The following is a 15256-nucleotide window of genomic DNA, read 5'->3' as shown; positions in this document are numbered from 1 at the left end:
TTTGATCACCACTTCTGCACTTGGCCACTCCTGGTGGTTTGCCTGACCGCTGTCACAGCCCACCCATCCAGTATGTCAGTAGCGTGGTCTGTGATGACACGGAGATGGATGGTCTGGTCCGTACCCGGCCAGGTCTCCCTCCTCTGTAGGCCACTCCCCCGCGTCCTGCAAACTCGCAGCTGCCTGAAGAATCTGGTCAGTCTCCAGGTTCTGGAAACGGCTCATGCTTTTGATGACTCCATCAAGGAGAGGACTCTTCAATCTATCAACATATACCCCCCCAAAAAAAATAAAAAAAATATATATGTATATTCCCCGGTCTCACTCATAACATAACATTAATCAAAATTCATTCAGCCACCTTTGTTGTTAAATCATAGCCATACAACATTTATAGAAGAGTACAGAAGTTGACCAGATGTAACCCACACACACACACACTCTTTATAAACCTTACACTCACAATTCATTTTCTGTGGACAAAATACTAAATCAACTTTTTCTGTGTTTTAATAATTTGTGTGGGTACCATGTCATGTATGGTGTTGTTAATTGCCCGTTACCGTTTCATGGTTGTGATGTGGTCAAATGATAAGCTATCCATAACACCACTTGTAAAATAATCAGTTTGACCATTAACAAATATTTTTCTGGAAAACGTGAAATGCTAAACCCATAGAAAATGAGCTGCGAGTGCAAGGTTTGACTGACAGGATGATGAATAGTGTAACATTAGATAGATACTTGTGTCGGTGTGGTACTGCGTACCTAAGGCAATCCCATTCTTCTGTTGAAGAGCAATCACACGAGTACGCAGTGAATAGCTGCACCCCCACCCCCTTTCTTTTCTCCCCAGTTGTATCCGGACGATTACCCCAGTCTTCCAAGCCGTCCCGGTCTCTGCTCCACCCCCTCTACCGATCCGGGGAGGGCTGCAGACTACCACACGCCTCCTCCTCCGACACATGTGGAGTCACCAGCCGCTACTTTTCACCTGACAGTGAGGAGTTTCACCAGGGGGACGTAGCGCGTGGGAGGATCACGCTATTCCCCCCAGTTCCCCCTCCCCCCTGAACAGGCTCACCGACCGACCAGAGGAGGCACTAGGGCCGCGACCAGGACACATACATACCCACATCCAGCTTCCCACCCGCAGACAGGGCCAATTGTGTCTGTACGGACGCCCGACTAAGCTGGAGGCAACATGGGGATTTGAACCGGCTGTGCGTTTTTTTTTTTTTTTTAACGTGATACGCTGTGGTAATCAGTTTGGCAATTACCTGACTTGCCTCAGTGTTCCTGTTTTATACAAGCGCCGGCAAGGCCCTGGAGGAGGGGTTGTCAGCAGCCCTCTTAGCTGCCATGCAAGCCAGATGCTGTCGGGTCTTGTTATGGCACTCCAGCGATGTTTCGGAAACTTAACGTGCCTTTGGAAAAACGGGCGTACTGTGCAATACATAGTTGGAGTTTGGCCCACATCCTCTAATGCAGCCCAACTGTACTCCTGTTTCTAGAATAATTGAAATACTCTCTTGTGCTTCAGTTCATGAGTGTTGTCTTTATCCGCCGCCATTTTCTCGTGAATGACGTCTTGACAGCCACGCGTCACATGACTAGCCTACTCAATTCTTGATTGGCCAGTGGTGTGTGCCAATATTCTCCGATGCGTGCAAGGGGAGGGGGCTATACTGTGTGCCGGTGAACGAGAACAATTTATGATACGACGACAGTTAAAAAAAAAAATTTTTTTTTTATTTAAGTACTTGCCCGATCAGGCGAGTGAGTTGCTAGATTTACTAGCCCGGTGTGACATTTTACTTGCCCTGGGCAATTGTTATTGTTGAACCCTGATCTTTAAATAGATATGTACATACATACATAGAAGCAATATTCAGAATGGACCTTTTAGACTTCTGTGACAACGGAAAATATTGGTTGGACCCAGCTTATACAGGCAGACCATATGGGAAGTGTTGGTTGGTTAGAAGTGATTTCAAGGCTCTTTTAAAAAAACTGTTGTGAAGACAAATTCAAAAAATATAAAGTCAGAGAATTTTGGACCCTCGGTAGAATATACTAAACTTATTTTAGCTTATGTTAAAACTAAGAAACAGTTTCAGTCTTGATCTACTGTGGCAGTACATTATTTAAAAGACACTGAACAAATATATATCAATTTTGTCAATATCCTTATTTGGCCTAACAAATTGCTTAGTGGTCCTTTTGATTCTGTCTCTCAATTCCCTTAGGTGGAGGAAGAGGAGGAAGTCGATGAGTTCCCCTTTGACTTCGGAGACTTTGTTACAGTAGATGAAGTGGGAGATGTGGCTGACCTCCCAAGCTCTCCTCCTCCATCTGTTGACACGGACATGAAGGAGGAGTTGAAGGGTGCCGCAGAACCGCCGGCTGTAGATGAAGACTCTCCTGTATCTGTCCAAGAGGACACGCACATGGTAATGTTATCGGAAGAATGTATATCAACAGCTGAGATAAATATCCCTGTTCTTTGCTTTTCCTGCTAAGCTTTCTCGGGGGTTGTGATCTGTGCATCTGATAGACACGAATACGCACAAAATTTTAATCTATGGTGACAGTCAAACTTTTATTTATATGGCACATTTTCTACATGAAAATGTATTATCGGAGCAATTTAAATAAATAATGTAGAAAAATAATTACATGTGATCTACAGATACAATATCCCACCACCAAAAAAGAAAGTATAGTATTATATAGAATAAAATTATAAAAATTAACTAGCTTGGTCAGCGAATAGTGGTTTAACCATCATGCCACTGTTCAGTGAAGTGTTTGGAAAAGAAACCCACCCTCTATCTAAAAACAGCTGGCACTAATTCCTTTTGCTGAGGTCAAATTTTCCCTCCAATAAATAAAAGTACTGCATTTTTTTATGTAATAAAACATTGCTAAGTGTTTGAAAAGACGAGTCAATTTTATTTTATAGCCCATTATTACAAATTTGCCTCAGGGGGCTTTACAGCAATACAACATCCTGTCCTTAGACCCTTGCATCGGATAAGGAACAACTCTCTAAATACGAAACCTCGGGTAGAGCAACAGAGGAGGGATCTCTCTCCCAAGACAGACCAACGTGCAATGGATGTTGTGTGTACATGTGAGGAGTAAAACTTTTCATGCACAGTAACTTACCCACAGGCCATCTTGGGCTTGGCATTGGTGACAGCATCCAACAAAAACTGCCCATGCTGAAATTCACTGCAGCAGAATGATTCAGTTTTGGTATCGGAGGGCAGTTTGAGCAACAGCACCGCTAGTCGCTGTTTGCTCTCGGCAGCTGAAGTTCTGGATGGTCCCCGCCGGCCATATCCTATGCAGCAGCAGCCCCGACCTCGCTGCTGCATTTCTTTGGTCGTATACTATGGTTCAAATAAATACAGTTGAATATCCAAGTCGTCCAAAACACTGTAAAATGTGTCCTCGTCCATAACATCCTTTGCACTAGTTTTGGATGCCATTTTCACTACTGGAAACGTAGCTTGTCGAAGAGAACAAGGAAGTTTTCTTTTTGAGTGATATCTAGAGCACGCCCCCAGAGGCAGAGACCAGAAATCCAAGCTGAACTTGCCTGTAGTTCTTCTTGTCACCAACTACATCACTGACACATCAAATTTACAACACTGATGTCAGAAGAATAACAGATTTTGCAACTGTGTCCCAGAGACACAGTGAGCATTGGCAACAACTGCAAATGTTTTTCACACTATCCCAATTTCATATAGATAGCGAGATATGGTTGAAAATTGGCGAAGTGGTCCTTTACAATGAAAAGTCAATGGTTTGGGTTGGTTGGGTTGGCAATCGAGGAATCCAATGTGATTTTTAGTTTTGATAATTGTCCATCTTGTTTCTTCATTTTAGGCCACAACTGCACCTACCATTGTGGCAACAGCTTGTTCAGAGCCTCCACCAGTCACTGAGCAATCAGAGGTCCTGGATTCCCAGTTTGAGGTCCTGGATTCCCAGTTTGAGGTCCTGGACTCCCACTCTGAGGTCCTGGACTCCCACTCTGATGTCCAGGACTCCCAGCCTGAGGTCCTGGAGTCCCAGTCCTCACCTGGAAGCTCTTTTGCAGCCTTGGAAGCATCTGCATCCTTAACTTTGACATCCACCCCAATCACAACCAATCCTCAAGCCACACGTTCCGTTGAACAAACAGATTCTGAACCAGATGCCACACCCAGTGCAGGTAAAACCACAACTCTTTGCACAAACGTGTAATTTGGTTGGCACCATTATTCTAATGGAAAACATTTTGTGTTTATTTATGGGCATTCCTATAACCATTGCAGCTTCAATACTGTTTGAATTGTAATCTTTTTTTTTTCTTCTTTTTTTTAAAATTATATTCCTATTTCCTGTATTGAAACTTTTAAACTGTGCTATGCGAGTTCATGCACTTAATTATCCTTTATCTGGACAAAGGAAACACTGATAGCAAACTGCCATATACTAGAGATCACCATTACTTATAGTGTACCAGTTAACTAGAGTATCATTCTCGCTAACTTGGCTCTGGCTCTGCAGACACCACAGCCACACTGGCGTTGGACTCCACCCCTGTAGCCGAATGCCTCCCTACATCTGCCCCGGCTGACCCAGAGAAGCCACCGGAAGCTGACCCTGTCTCTGATGCAGCACCTTCATCTTCCACTGAAAGCCCTGCAAAGGCAGATATGCAGGAAGGGAACAAGGAGACTGGTCGCCTCGACTGCTCTCAGGAAGAGGAGCCGACCTCAGTGGCGTCGGAGAAACTAGAGGAAGTGAAGCCAACACAGGACGAGAGCAAAGAGAAAGGGACAGGTAAGAGTTAAACATGGAAGTCATTTTCCTTCTGAAACAGACAGTAATATTACGTCCTTACTTTGAATTACATCTTTATGCCAACTTCTTTATTAAGTATGTCATTCCTTCTCTCCCGCTGCTGTAATGTTCCATCATGTGTCATACAGCATCTTTCTGTGCTGGTTTCAGTAAAAGTTATAATGGAAATTTTTCACTCAAACATTCCTAAACTTATAATACCCCACACATCTATGCATTTTCCAAGGAAACATATATTATAATTCAATATATAGTTGTATATATTGGTATATATTTGTTCAATGTGTAGGTGACCTTCCACAATATCAAACTAGTAGGCTTTGTGTGTGGCCACCATTGCGTTATTTGTTCCATGCTAGCTACACGAGATTACGGCCGACAAAGCCACACAAAATGGTCAAATGTGGCTGAAACTTGCCCAATACATAAGCAAGCAAACAATTACTGTTTAAATACAAATTGGGGGGAAAACGTGGGAGGTTGTCGCATAGCTAGGGCCTTGGTTATATTGGTCTTTCACATTCTCTCTCTCAGTGGAAGGCCAAGAGTCGGAGGATGAGAGCGGGAAGAAGCAGCAGATCCAAACTCCTACAGAAAATGAGTCCCTTCTCCCCTTTAACCCGGACAATCCAGTTGGTGAGATCAGTGGTTGTTTTGTGTCACTGTAAATTTCATTTTACATCTACATTTATAGATTCCAGTCATAATATACATCTGGTTAGTTTTTCCCATCAAGTGGTAGTTTATTTGATTCGCACTCATTTGGTATGAATTCAGTTATTCATTTTTGTTATTTTGATTTTCTACCTGCATATTTACATTTTCCCCTTTAATTTTCCCTCAGCAGTTGATAGCCTTGCCTCGGTATTTTTTTTTGTTGTCTGTTACAGGTATGGAGTTTCTGGTTCCTAAGACAGGGTTCTTCTGCAAAGTGTGTAACCGTTTCTTCACTGGATTGCAAGCAGCTCAAATTAGCCACTGCAAAAGCCTTAAGCACTATGAGAACCTGCAGGTAAAACCATGTGCACACACTCAAGTCCCACAGGCTCCCACAGAAAATGCACATACGCTACTTCCGGATGGTAGCTCAAGCAGTTTAGCTGTTGATCCTCTAAACATTGTTCAGAGTTCCACCTTGTCATAGTTCAATGTTAAACATCTAGTGGTGTTTTTATATGTAAAAAAAATTGGCGGGCCACTACCCACTCCAAGGTTACATACCAGGAAAACTGCAGTACTCTGGCTACTGATGTTTTCTTTAACGTGTCATGGGTCCATGCATGACTCCACTAAACACTTACAATGACAGAGGGGCTTGCCTCTAGCAGGTTTTACACAAACACAGAGGGAAGAGTGTATGTGTGTGCAAGAAGGAGAGTGATTACAGTTACATTGCCACTGCCTCAAGCCTAAATTAAGAATGCAATATTCCATCGTTACAAGCCGACACAACCAAGCTCAGAGCCCCCTGGGTCATAAGCGGATAGCAAAGAGCTCAACACCACTGAAGGCCACAACAAAGCACACAGACAAATTTTTAGGGATAGGGGCGTCCGGGTGGTGTGGCGGTCTATTCCGTTGCCTACCACCACGGGGATTGCTGGTTCGAATCCCCGTGTTGCCTCCGGCTTGGTCAGGCGTCCCTACAGACACAGTTGGCCATGTCTGTGGGTGGGAAGCCGGATGTGGGTATGTGTCCTGGTCGGTCAGGGTGCCTGTTCGGAAGGGGGGGGGGCAGCGTGATCCTCCCACGCGCTACGTCCCCCTGGCAAAACTCCTCATTCAGGTGAAAAAAAGCAGCTGGTGACTCCACATGTATCGGAGGAGGCATGTGGTAGTCTGCAGCCCTCCCTGGATTGGCAGAGGGGGTGGGTGGAGCAGTGACCAGGACGCTTGGAGGAGTGGGGTAATTGGCCAAGTGCAATTGGGGAGAAAAGTGGGGAAATCCTTTTTTCTTTTTTTTTTTCTTTTTTTTTTTTTGTGATACAGACCCATTCAATGACAACAACCTTGATAGATAAGCATGGACACTGACACCATCTGTATCAACGGATCCAGTGCCCCAAAGGCAGGATGATAAAATATGCTTTCACTCATATGCTCACTCGAAGTGAATTTCACTCGTATGAAATTCACTTAATTTTCTCAAGTTGGCTAAGAAAGTCTCCTGTCTTGTTGACTGTACCGTTAAATCCAAACTAGTGTTGGTTGGCAGTCTGTCTGAGTCTGTCAGACAGACTGCCAACCAGCTCTGAAATACGAACTGACGCTGTAGTGGAGCTATGGGCTGTCAGCCCCACTTGTCATCCAAGTTGTGTGTACATTGAATACACTAACACTGAGCATGCGTATTCATTTTTCCCACGTCCAATACGCATTGCATTGTGAAAGAGGGGCTAGCCCCACCACATTCACACCATCGTAGGCCTACTGCAGATGCAAATCAGGAGAATGCAGTCTTAAGCAGCAAGGCAGGGACCAGTAAACATGAACTAAAATCCAAACACAAATGATGTGCAATTTAGAAAGATGTTATACACATAAATTATTGCAGATAGAGAATTAATATTTGTTTGCAGTTTTGTCAGGGTCATCACATAAACCATAGCTTAAACCTCAGTGGAAAAACTCACTGGTTTCTAAATTGAAATTGTAGTTTTAGTCAGTTTTCACTAACTGAACATGACTTCACCCCTAATGGATTGATCAAGAGTCCTAGACATTGTCAGACCTACAGATCAGATGCACCCAAATCCAGTAAAATTAAAAACAAAATTTTTGCCAGGAAAATGGAGACTAATGGTCCAACCATAAGTAGACCTGGGACTTTTTTCCCCAACTTTAACACAAATTGAGGTTTGTTTCAATACATAAATGTGACCACAGTCTTTTTCTTACCGATTCCAAACACAACTCAACATTGCTGTCACGTTTGTTCTTTTCCAGAAATATTTAAAAACAAGGAAGACGGCAAACACAACTGTCAACGAGTCCAGCTGAACTTTGCTATGAAAACCAGAGTGAATCTAGCCATTCCTCCCGCAACAAGTCATTGTTTTCATTCCTAACTGTTCCAGACTTTCTCTCCTTGGTGTAATTTTGTGTTATGGTGTTGTTGGTTGTGTTCTTTATTGGCATTAGTATTAATTTGTCATGTGTAAGTGAGATCAGTGGAAGCCATCTGCATCCAGAGACAACCCAATAAAATGATTTTTTCTTTTGAAAAAGAAAATCTGCTCTTGTCATTGCATTTAATTGGTTTTCATGCCTCTTTCAGTGGGTTAGTCGTCATAAATGGTGCCAGTTAACAATTGGCCTGGATTATGTTTGTAGCCAAGCCCTACGAGATCTGTGCATAGTGGATGTCATGTGTACAATCGCATATATTGGTCAATAGTTAGGACAAAAGAAGCAGTAAAGGTAACTGCTGAAGAGTTATACGGGTTTCCCATGAGTCATGGAAAATACCTGGAAAGTGTTTCAATTGATCATCCATTATCCTGCTCTCAGGGTCGCGGGATGCTGGAGCCTATCCCAGCAGTCATTGGGCGGCAGGCGGGGAGACACCCTGGACAGGCCGCCAGTCCATCACAGGGCCAACACATTCACACGTAGGGACAATTAAGTACGGCCGACTCACCTGACCTACATGTCTTTGGACATGTAAATTGATCGTGTCCTGGAAACATTACTGAGGTAGTGGAAAGTTAAGTTAGGTTATAAAATTGTATTTTAACCAGCTGCTCTGACTGCACATCAGTGCTTGAAGTTTGAGCGGTATGTTCACACTTCCCATGCTCCTGGAATACCTGGAAATGTACAACTAGTTTTCCAGTCATCCAGAACACCCGGGAGATTACAACATCGACCAAATGTCCAGGAAACACTACTGGGGTCATGAGGAGTTGTGCAGTTACAGAATTGTGCTTTTAGCAGCTGATGCCAAATTTCTAGTGTTGCTTGTAGCCAAGATGGCATATTTTTCAGTTGTGTCCTTCAGTCATTTCATCTCTGTATGCCGAAGTACAGAACGAGCTCCTTCCTCCTCAGGTGTAAACGGGCAACATAATTCCTACATTTCTTGCCGTTTCTCCTGCTTTCTATCACGGTATTCACAGAACAGGCAAGTTTGGTTGTGTAAGTAACCCCAAATCACAAGGTTGTCTCAAAAGGGCTTTAGAATCCGTACAATATACGACACCCTCTGTCCTTAGACCCTCGACACAAATCGGTAAAAAAAAAACCACAAGAAAATGATATTCCGAAACAAAATGGGAGAAACCTCAGGAAGCGCAACAGAGGAGGGATCCCTCTTCTAGGACAGACGGGGGCGGTAGGTGTCGAGTACACAAAAATCGTGATGATGTAACAGATTACACACTGAGGTAACGTGGAATACATAGTTAATATATAACCTCAAACACAACCTCCTGTTGCCTAGCCGAATCAAGGAAAGTTTCAACTGATTTTCGCTGCAGAGACCTGAACTTCTGTCGGTAGGCTTCTGTCACCACCTCACAGAAGGCCAAAACCAACTTCCTCCCAGTAACATATAGTCTCTGCTGTCAGAAGCATCTAACGCCGCATAAGGTTCCTGGGCTCTGCCCTCAAGCACACTCTGGGTCAGCAACGCCCGCCTATTCGCAGGCCATTCTAGCACTTCAGCAATTTTCTCAAATGTGTCAGAGAAAGAGCCCACATCATCCCGATTAAACTTTGGCACGAGTCTCAAACAGCCGGAAACATCAAAACAAGCTTTGGGCTTACGTTGTAAGTCACTGTTGTTCCCTTTAAGCTTCTCTTGGCTCTAATGTCAGCTTCGCCAACTCAAGCTGAAACAGCCGCTCCCCCCACAATCTCTGGCTTTTCAGTCTCTGGAGTGACGTCTACATGTACCTCACAATACTGAACTACTGCAAGCGAATCTTTTTTAAGCTTACGCAGCTCCTTGCGCCCAAAATCCCTCCCACAAAACTCCTCTACTTTGAACGTTGCCATGGTTACGGTTATCAAATTCTCTCAAAAAATAGGCTAACCAAAAGAGACAAGACTAACAAAATGACCTCTAAGGTAGCTATTATAGAATCACCTCACCAACGAATCATATAACCTGCATAGGTCACCATATTCCCAGAAGTTGATATGAACAGGCGGCGCACGGCGTGACTCGCAGACCACACCAGCAAAACACCTGCAAACCTTGCACTTTGACTTCTGCAAAGCTGTAAACCGTGCATTACATTTTGATTTTATTCTTTAAGTGTCTTTTTCTGAATTTCTTTTTAAAACCCTTATTGTATAATGTTATTTTTTTATGTTTCTATGTGAAGCACGTTGAGTCTGCCTTGTGTATAAAACGTGCTATACAAATAAAGTTGCCTTGCCTTGCCTAATTATCAGTTAACCAAAGTCCCTCTTAAACTACCAGCCTATCATAAGCAAGCCTTACTGGCATGGAAATTGATTCACAAGCACAACAAGATATTTTTTTTAGTAACTGGTTTGATAGGGACATGTTATTGGTAGGACAGCTGCTGTACTCTCAGAGTTATCTCATGACACGTGACAAGTTTCTTGCGTATTTCAATTTTCCTGTAACGCCCAAAGAATTTGCCGTAGTGATGGCAGCTATCCCCAGTGGTTCAGTTTCCTTATTGCAAGGTTGTCCGTAGCCTTCCGTTGTTCCTTTAGTACGTCCAAATGAAACAATGTGTGGGAGGGTTTGCCTCGCCGAAGCTGTAAAAAACAGTAAGGATGTCTATACTCTAGGGAGTTTATCACTTCTCCGTATGTTGTAGCTTGCCCAGTTTGACCAGAATATTCCATGGGAAAGAAGTCGGCCACTATCTCATAAATATTCTCATAGATATTTTCTCACAAACAAAGTAAAAGAGGTTTTCTTTAAGATGATTCACAGGTATTATCCAGTTAAGCAATTACTTTCTAAATATGTGTAAGATGTGTGCTCGTTTTGCTCTTTCCACCCAGGAACAATGTCAATATAGCTTTCGGCGCTGCCAGTTTACCAAAAACTGTGGCAAGCCATGTCAGGTGTCATGCAGAGAATCAGAGCAAGGCTGGGCAAGTGGAAGGGGTTACTCACACAGTTGTCTTTCAGAGGGAGGGTTCTAATAATAACTTGGCAGCATCCTCCCTGTGGCACTGATTTGCAGTCCTTACTCCTCCTGGTGGCTTCTTAGCAGAGATCCAGAGGATGCTGGTGGATTTCTTCTGGCCAGGGCACCACTGGCTGAAGGCTGCAGTCCTCTACCTACCTATGAGTGTGAAGGGGCAGGGCCTGGTGGACGTGGACAGCAGAGTGGTAGTTTTCCAACTCAGGGTGTCACAGAGGCTGCTGTATAAGAACGGTGTGTGTTGGGGGGGTGGGGGTGTTGGGGGGGACTCAGCTTCTGCAGTACTGCAGAGGCCTGGTGGTTATGGGCTGGATTGCCAACTATTTGTAATGGATCAGGCTAAGCTGGACACTACGGGGATCTCGGGCTTCTACATGTCAGTACTGAAGGCCTGAAGTTTATTAGAAATTTCACGGACTGAGGGGATAGAGCCAGGGCCATGGGTGTGGGAGGAGCCTCACTTCCACAACACTCTACTCCCATTACACAGGGCTGACTCTACAGGCCTGGCACAATGCCTCATCAGGGGAGGCATCTCTAAGCTGGGATGCCTCTGGTCACATGAGAAAGGGGGCTGGAAAGACATTAAAGAACTGGCACTACGAACAGGAGTGACATCATTGAGGCTGGTCCGGAGGCTCACCAGACGGGTGATAGAGGCTCTTCTGGAGGCCGTCAAAGCCTGGTTGAGGTTGTCGCAGGGAGGACGTGCGCCAGAGTTTCCCTCCGTTAATGTTATAGCTAACACAGGGCAGTGGCAGAAAGAGGATGGGAGGCTTCTAACCTTTGAGACTCCAGGACTGGTGAGGCTGGAGGGGCCGGGGGGGGGGGATTCTATATGAGGTGGCCATAAAGGTCAGATACCTTAGGGAGTTACTGGAGGTGAGAGAACACAAGTGGCAACAATATCTGCCAGGGCAAGGCATGGCGGGCATCAAGTGGAGGGGTTATTACAAACCCCCTCTCCCAAAAAGAGCAGGGGATTTGCAGTGGAGGGGGGGCTCATGGGGTTTTGACCACTGTTTTTCTCCATAGAGTGGGTCCTACAGCACCATCAGGTGAACTGCAGTTTGAGGAGAATCGATATCTCCAAAGCAGCAGGACCAGACAGAGTGTTGGGCTGCACACTGAAGACGTGCGCTGAGCAACTAACAGCGGTATTCACTGACATCTTCAACCTCTACTTACAACAACCAATTTGCCTATTGGAGGAACAGATCTACGGAGGACGCAGTCTCGATTACACTTCATACAGCCCTGTCCCACCTGGAGCATCCAAACACATATGTCAGGATGCTTTTTATTGACTTCAGCTCCGCTTTCAATACAAAAATCCCCCATAAACTGGTACACAAACTCAGCAACCTAGGATTAATCACTTCACTCTGTTCATGGATTATGGACTTCCTCACTCACAGACCACAAAATGTCAGGATAGGTAACCATACATCTTCAACCCTCATCCTGGACACAGGTGTGCTGCAGGGCTGTGTGCTCAGTCCAGCCCTCTTCACCCTTTTCACCCACGATTGTCCCCCCATTCACTCCTCCAACAGTACATTACATTACATTACAGTCATTAACCAACGCTTTTAGCCAATGTGACTTAAAATAAGAGCATCATTTAACGTAGGAAATCAGGAGAACTACTAGTCATCAGAGGTCATAAGTGCATCTAAACAAGCATCTAAGAGCAAAACCAGTGCTAAAGTAAAAGCGCAAGAAAGAGATTTTTTTTAATGAGTGAATACAATAAGTGCTAAGAGAAAGTAACAGGGTAGTAGCTCTTAAAGAGGTGAGTTTTCAACCTGCGCCAAAAGATGGGTAGCGACTCCTCTGTCCTGACATCAGTGGGGAGTTCATTCCAACCACTGTGGGGCCAGGCCAGAAAAGAGCCGTGACCGGGTCGATTGGCAGCAGGGGCCTCTGAGCGACAGGGCAACCAGGCGTCCCGAGGCAGCAGAGTGAAGTGGTCGGGCAGGGGTGTAGGGCTTGACCATGGCCTGGAGGTAGGAAGGAGCGGTTCCTTTCACTGCCCTGTAGGCTAGCACCAGTCTTAGACTGGATGAAAGCAGCTCCTGGGAGCCAGTGTAGGGACATGAGAAGGGGAGCTGTGTGGGGGAACTTAGGGCGGTTGAACACCAGACGAGCTGCAGCTTTCTGAACAAACTCCAGACGTCTGGTGGCCGACGCCGGGGCGCCAACAAGGAGGGAGTTGCCGTAGTCGTAGTCCAGTCGGGAGATGACCAGAGCCTGGATGAGCACCTGTTGTGAAGTTTTCTGATGACACCACTATAGTGAGACTCATAACCAAGAACGAGGAGACACACTACAGAGAGGAGGTCCAACATCTGGCTGGGTGGTGTTCAGGCAATAACCTGGTCCTGAACACCAGTAAAACAAAGGAGATCCCTGTGGACTTAAGGGGATCCAAGAAGACCAGCCCACCCCCACTGCACATAAACGGTGAAGAGGTACATATTGTGGATAACATCATCAAATTCCTGGGAATCCACACAACCAAAGAACTCACATGGTCACCCAGCACCTCCCACCCGGTGAAGAACGCACAACAGAGGCTCTTCTTCCTCAGGAAACGTAAACAAGCCGGTCTCCCTTCTCAGCTGCTGGTCAACTTTTACAGAAGCACAACAGAAAGCATCCTCTGTCAGTGCGTCACAGTGTGGTATGTCAGCTACACAGCAGAGAACAGGAAGGACTTGGCCCGGGTGGTAAAGACAGCACAGAGGATTGTGGGAGCTGTGCTCCCGAACCTGGATGCTGTGTATGCTGGCCGTCTACAGAGGAAAGCCAGCAACATCCACAAATACACAGCACACCCAGGTCACTGCCTGTTTGGTCCCTCGCCATCGGGGGAAAGATACTGCACCATCAAAACCCGGACTAACAGGCTGAGGAACAGCTTCTTCCCCAGAGCTGTAGCTCCCCCCCCCCCCACACACACACACACACACCTGCCTATAGCTGCTGAGGACTAACTGCTACTAAAGCCGCTGCAATATGGACAACTATGTGCAATAATCCCATGCACTATTTTGAACTTTAAAAGCCACTCCTATCTTTTACTGTCTCATTAGCATTTTTGCTACCTCACTTATTTTTACTACCTCGATTGTTTATGCTAAATGTTGTTTGTCCTTGTTTTTATCTTGTTTTTAATCATTAAGCTTGTCTACTTGTCTAGTGTTGCTGGTCTGAGAGTCACCAAACGAAATGTCGTTGTGTGTACACGATGACAATAAAGTACCTGATCTTATTATCCTACCTTGGGGGCGGGTTCCCCCTTCTGTAAAACCTCTGTTAATGGTTTTGTTGACTGTGACTGTGTGACACCATTGTTTGACCTGCGGTTGATGGTATGTGGGAAGCTGGGGGTGGGCTTCACTGTGGGTCTGTACATCTTGGGACTGAGGTACTCACATAGGAACAGGGCAAAGTGTACACTTGTGAATTTTTTGTTTGGCCAAGTTCAGGTTGCCATATAGTTTACAGCGAGGGGGCCGGCATGGCTCAGGGGGGGGGGGTGCATGGCTCAGGAGGGTGTCTAGTAATCAGGAGGTTGTCTAGTAATCGGAAAGTCGCTGGTTCGATCCCCGGCTCCTCCAGAGAGCGTGTCGATGCGTGCTTGAGCAAGACACAGAACCCCTACCTGCTCCTGATGAGCAGGTTGGTGCCTTGCGGGGCATCATCAGTGTATGAATGGGTGAGTGAATGGGTGAATGTGAGACGTACACTGTAAAGAGCTTTGAGTGGTCGGTAGACTGGAAAAGTGCTGTATAAATGTTGTCCAGTTACCATTTTACCATTTAACAGGGGGAGAGGGGGTGGGTGTGGGGATCCAGTGGCCCTATTCAGGACACTGGTCACTGCATGCTGAGGGCAGAACATGATTATTACAGCTGGGTCAATGATACCGTGGGCTTGAACGTGTGTGGTGTGTAGGGAGGGCTGTGTGGTTTGTTGGGGAGGGGGCTTGACTGTATGTTTGTAATGGTTGTTGTGATCTGTACGCATGTAACCATATGTAAAACCGGACAGGGTGCGGGGGTGGTGGCGAAGGTCTGATGGCAGTAGTTGGTGTAGGGGTTGGGTGGGTGACAGTTTGTGAGGCGTAGGTTGTAAAATCCATTCTTATCACTACAAATACTCAACATACTATTTGCCCATATTTTTATCTTCATTTTTACACATAAGGAATCTTCAACTTCCTCTTCATGTACTGCCATTATTTGGGCTAT

At 45.4% G+C, this 15256-nt stretch overlaps 1 protein-coding gene across 1 annotated transcript in view; it reads left to right on the top strand.

Moving 5' to 3' along the window:
• LOC130112815 (zinc finger protein 638-like) overlaps positions 1-8085 on the top strand; it is a 42301-nt gene extending 34216 nt beyond the window's left edge. The window contains exons 20-25 of the mRNA XM_056280310.1: positions 2250-2453; positions 3901-4228; positions 4567-4842; positions 5398-5499; positions 5754-5875; positions 7810-8085. Coding sequence (XP_056136285.1) covers positions 2250-2453; positions 3901-4228; positions 4567-4842; positions 5398-5499; positions 5754-5875; positions 7810-7863 — 1086 coding nt within the window. The 3' untranslated portion in view covers positions 7864-8085. The remainder of the gene's footprint in view (positions 1-2249; positions 2454-3900; positions 4229-4566; positions 4843-5397; positions 5500-5753; positions 5876-7809) is intronic.
• Positions 8086-15256: the final 7171 nt, after the last annotated feature.

Source organism: Lampris incognitus, chromosome 5 (genome assembly GCF_029633865.1).
Source record: "Lampris incognitus isolate fLamInc1 chromosome 5, fLamInc1.hap2, whole genome shotgun sequence".
Classification (NCBI taxonomy): domain Eukaryota; kingdom Metazoa; phylum Chordata; class Actinopteri; order Lampriformes; family Lampridae; genus Lampris; species Lampris incognitus.
Note: the sequence above shows the minus strand (reverse complement) of the source record. Positions and strands in the feature narration are given on the sequence as shown.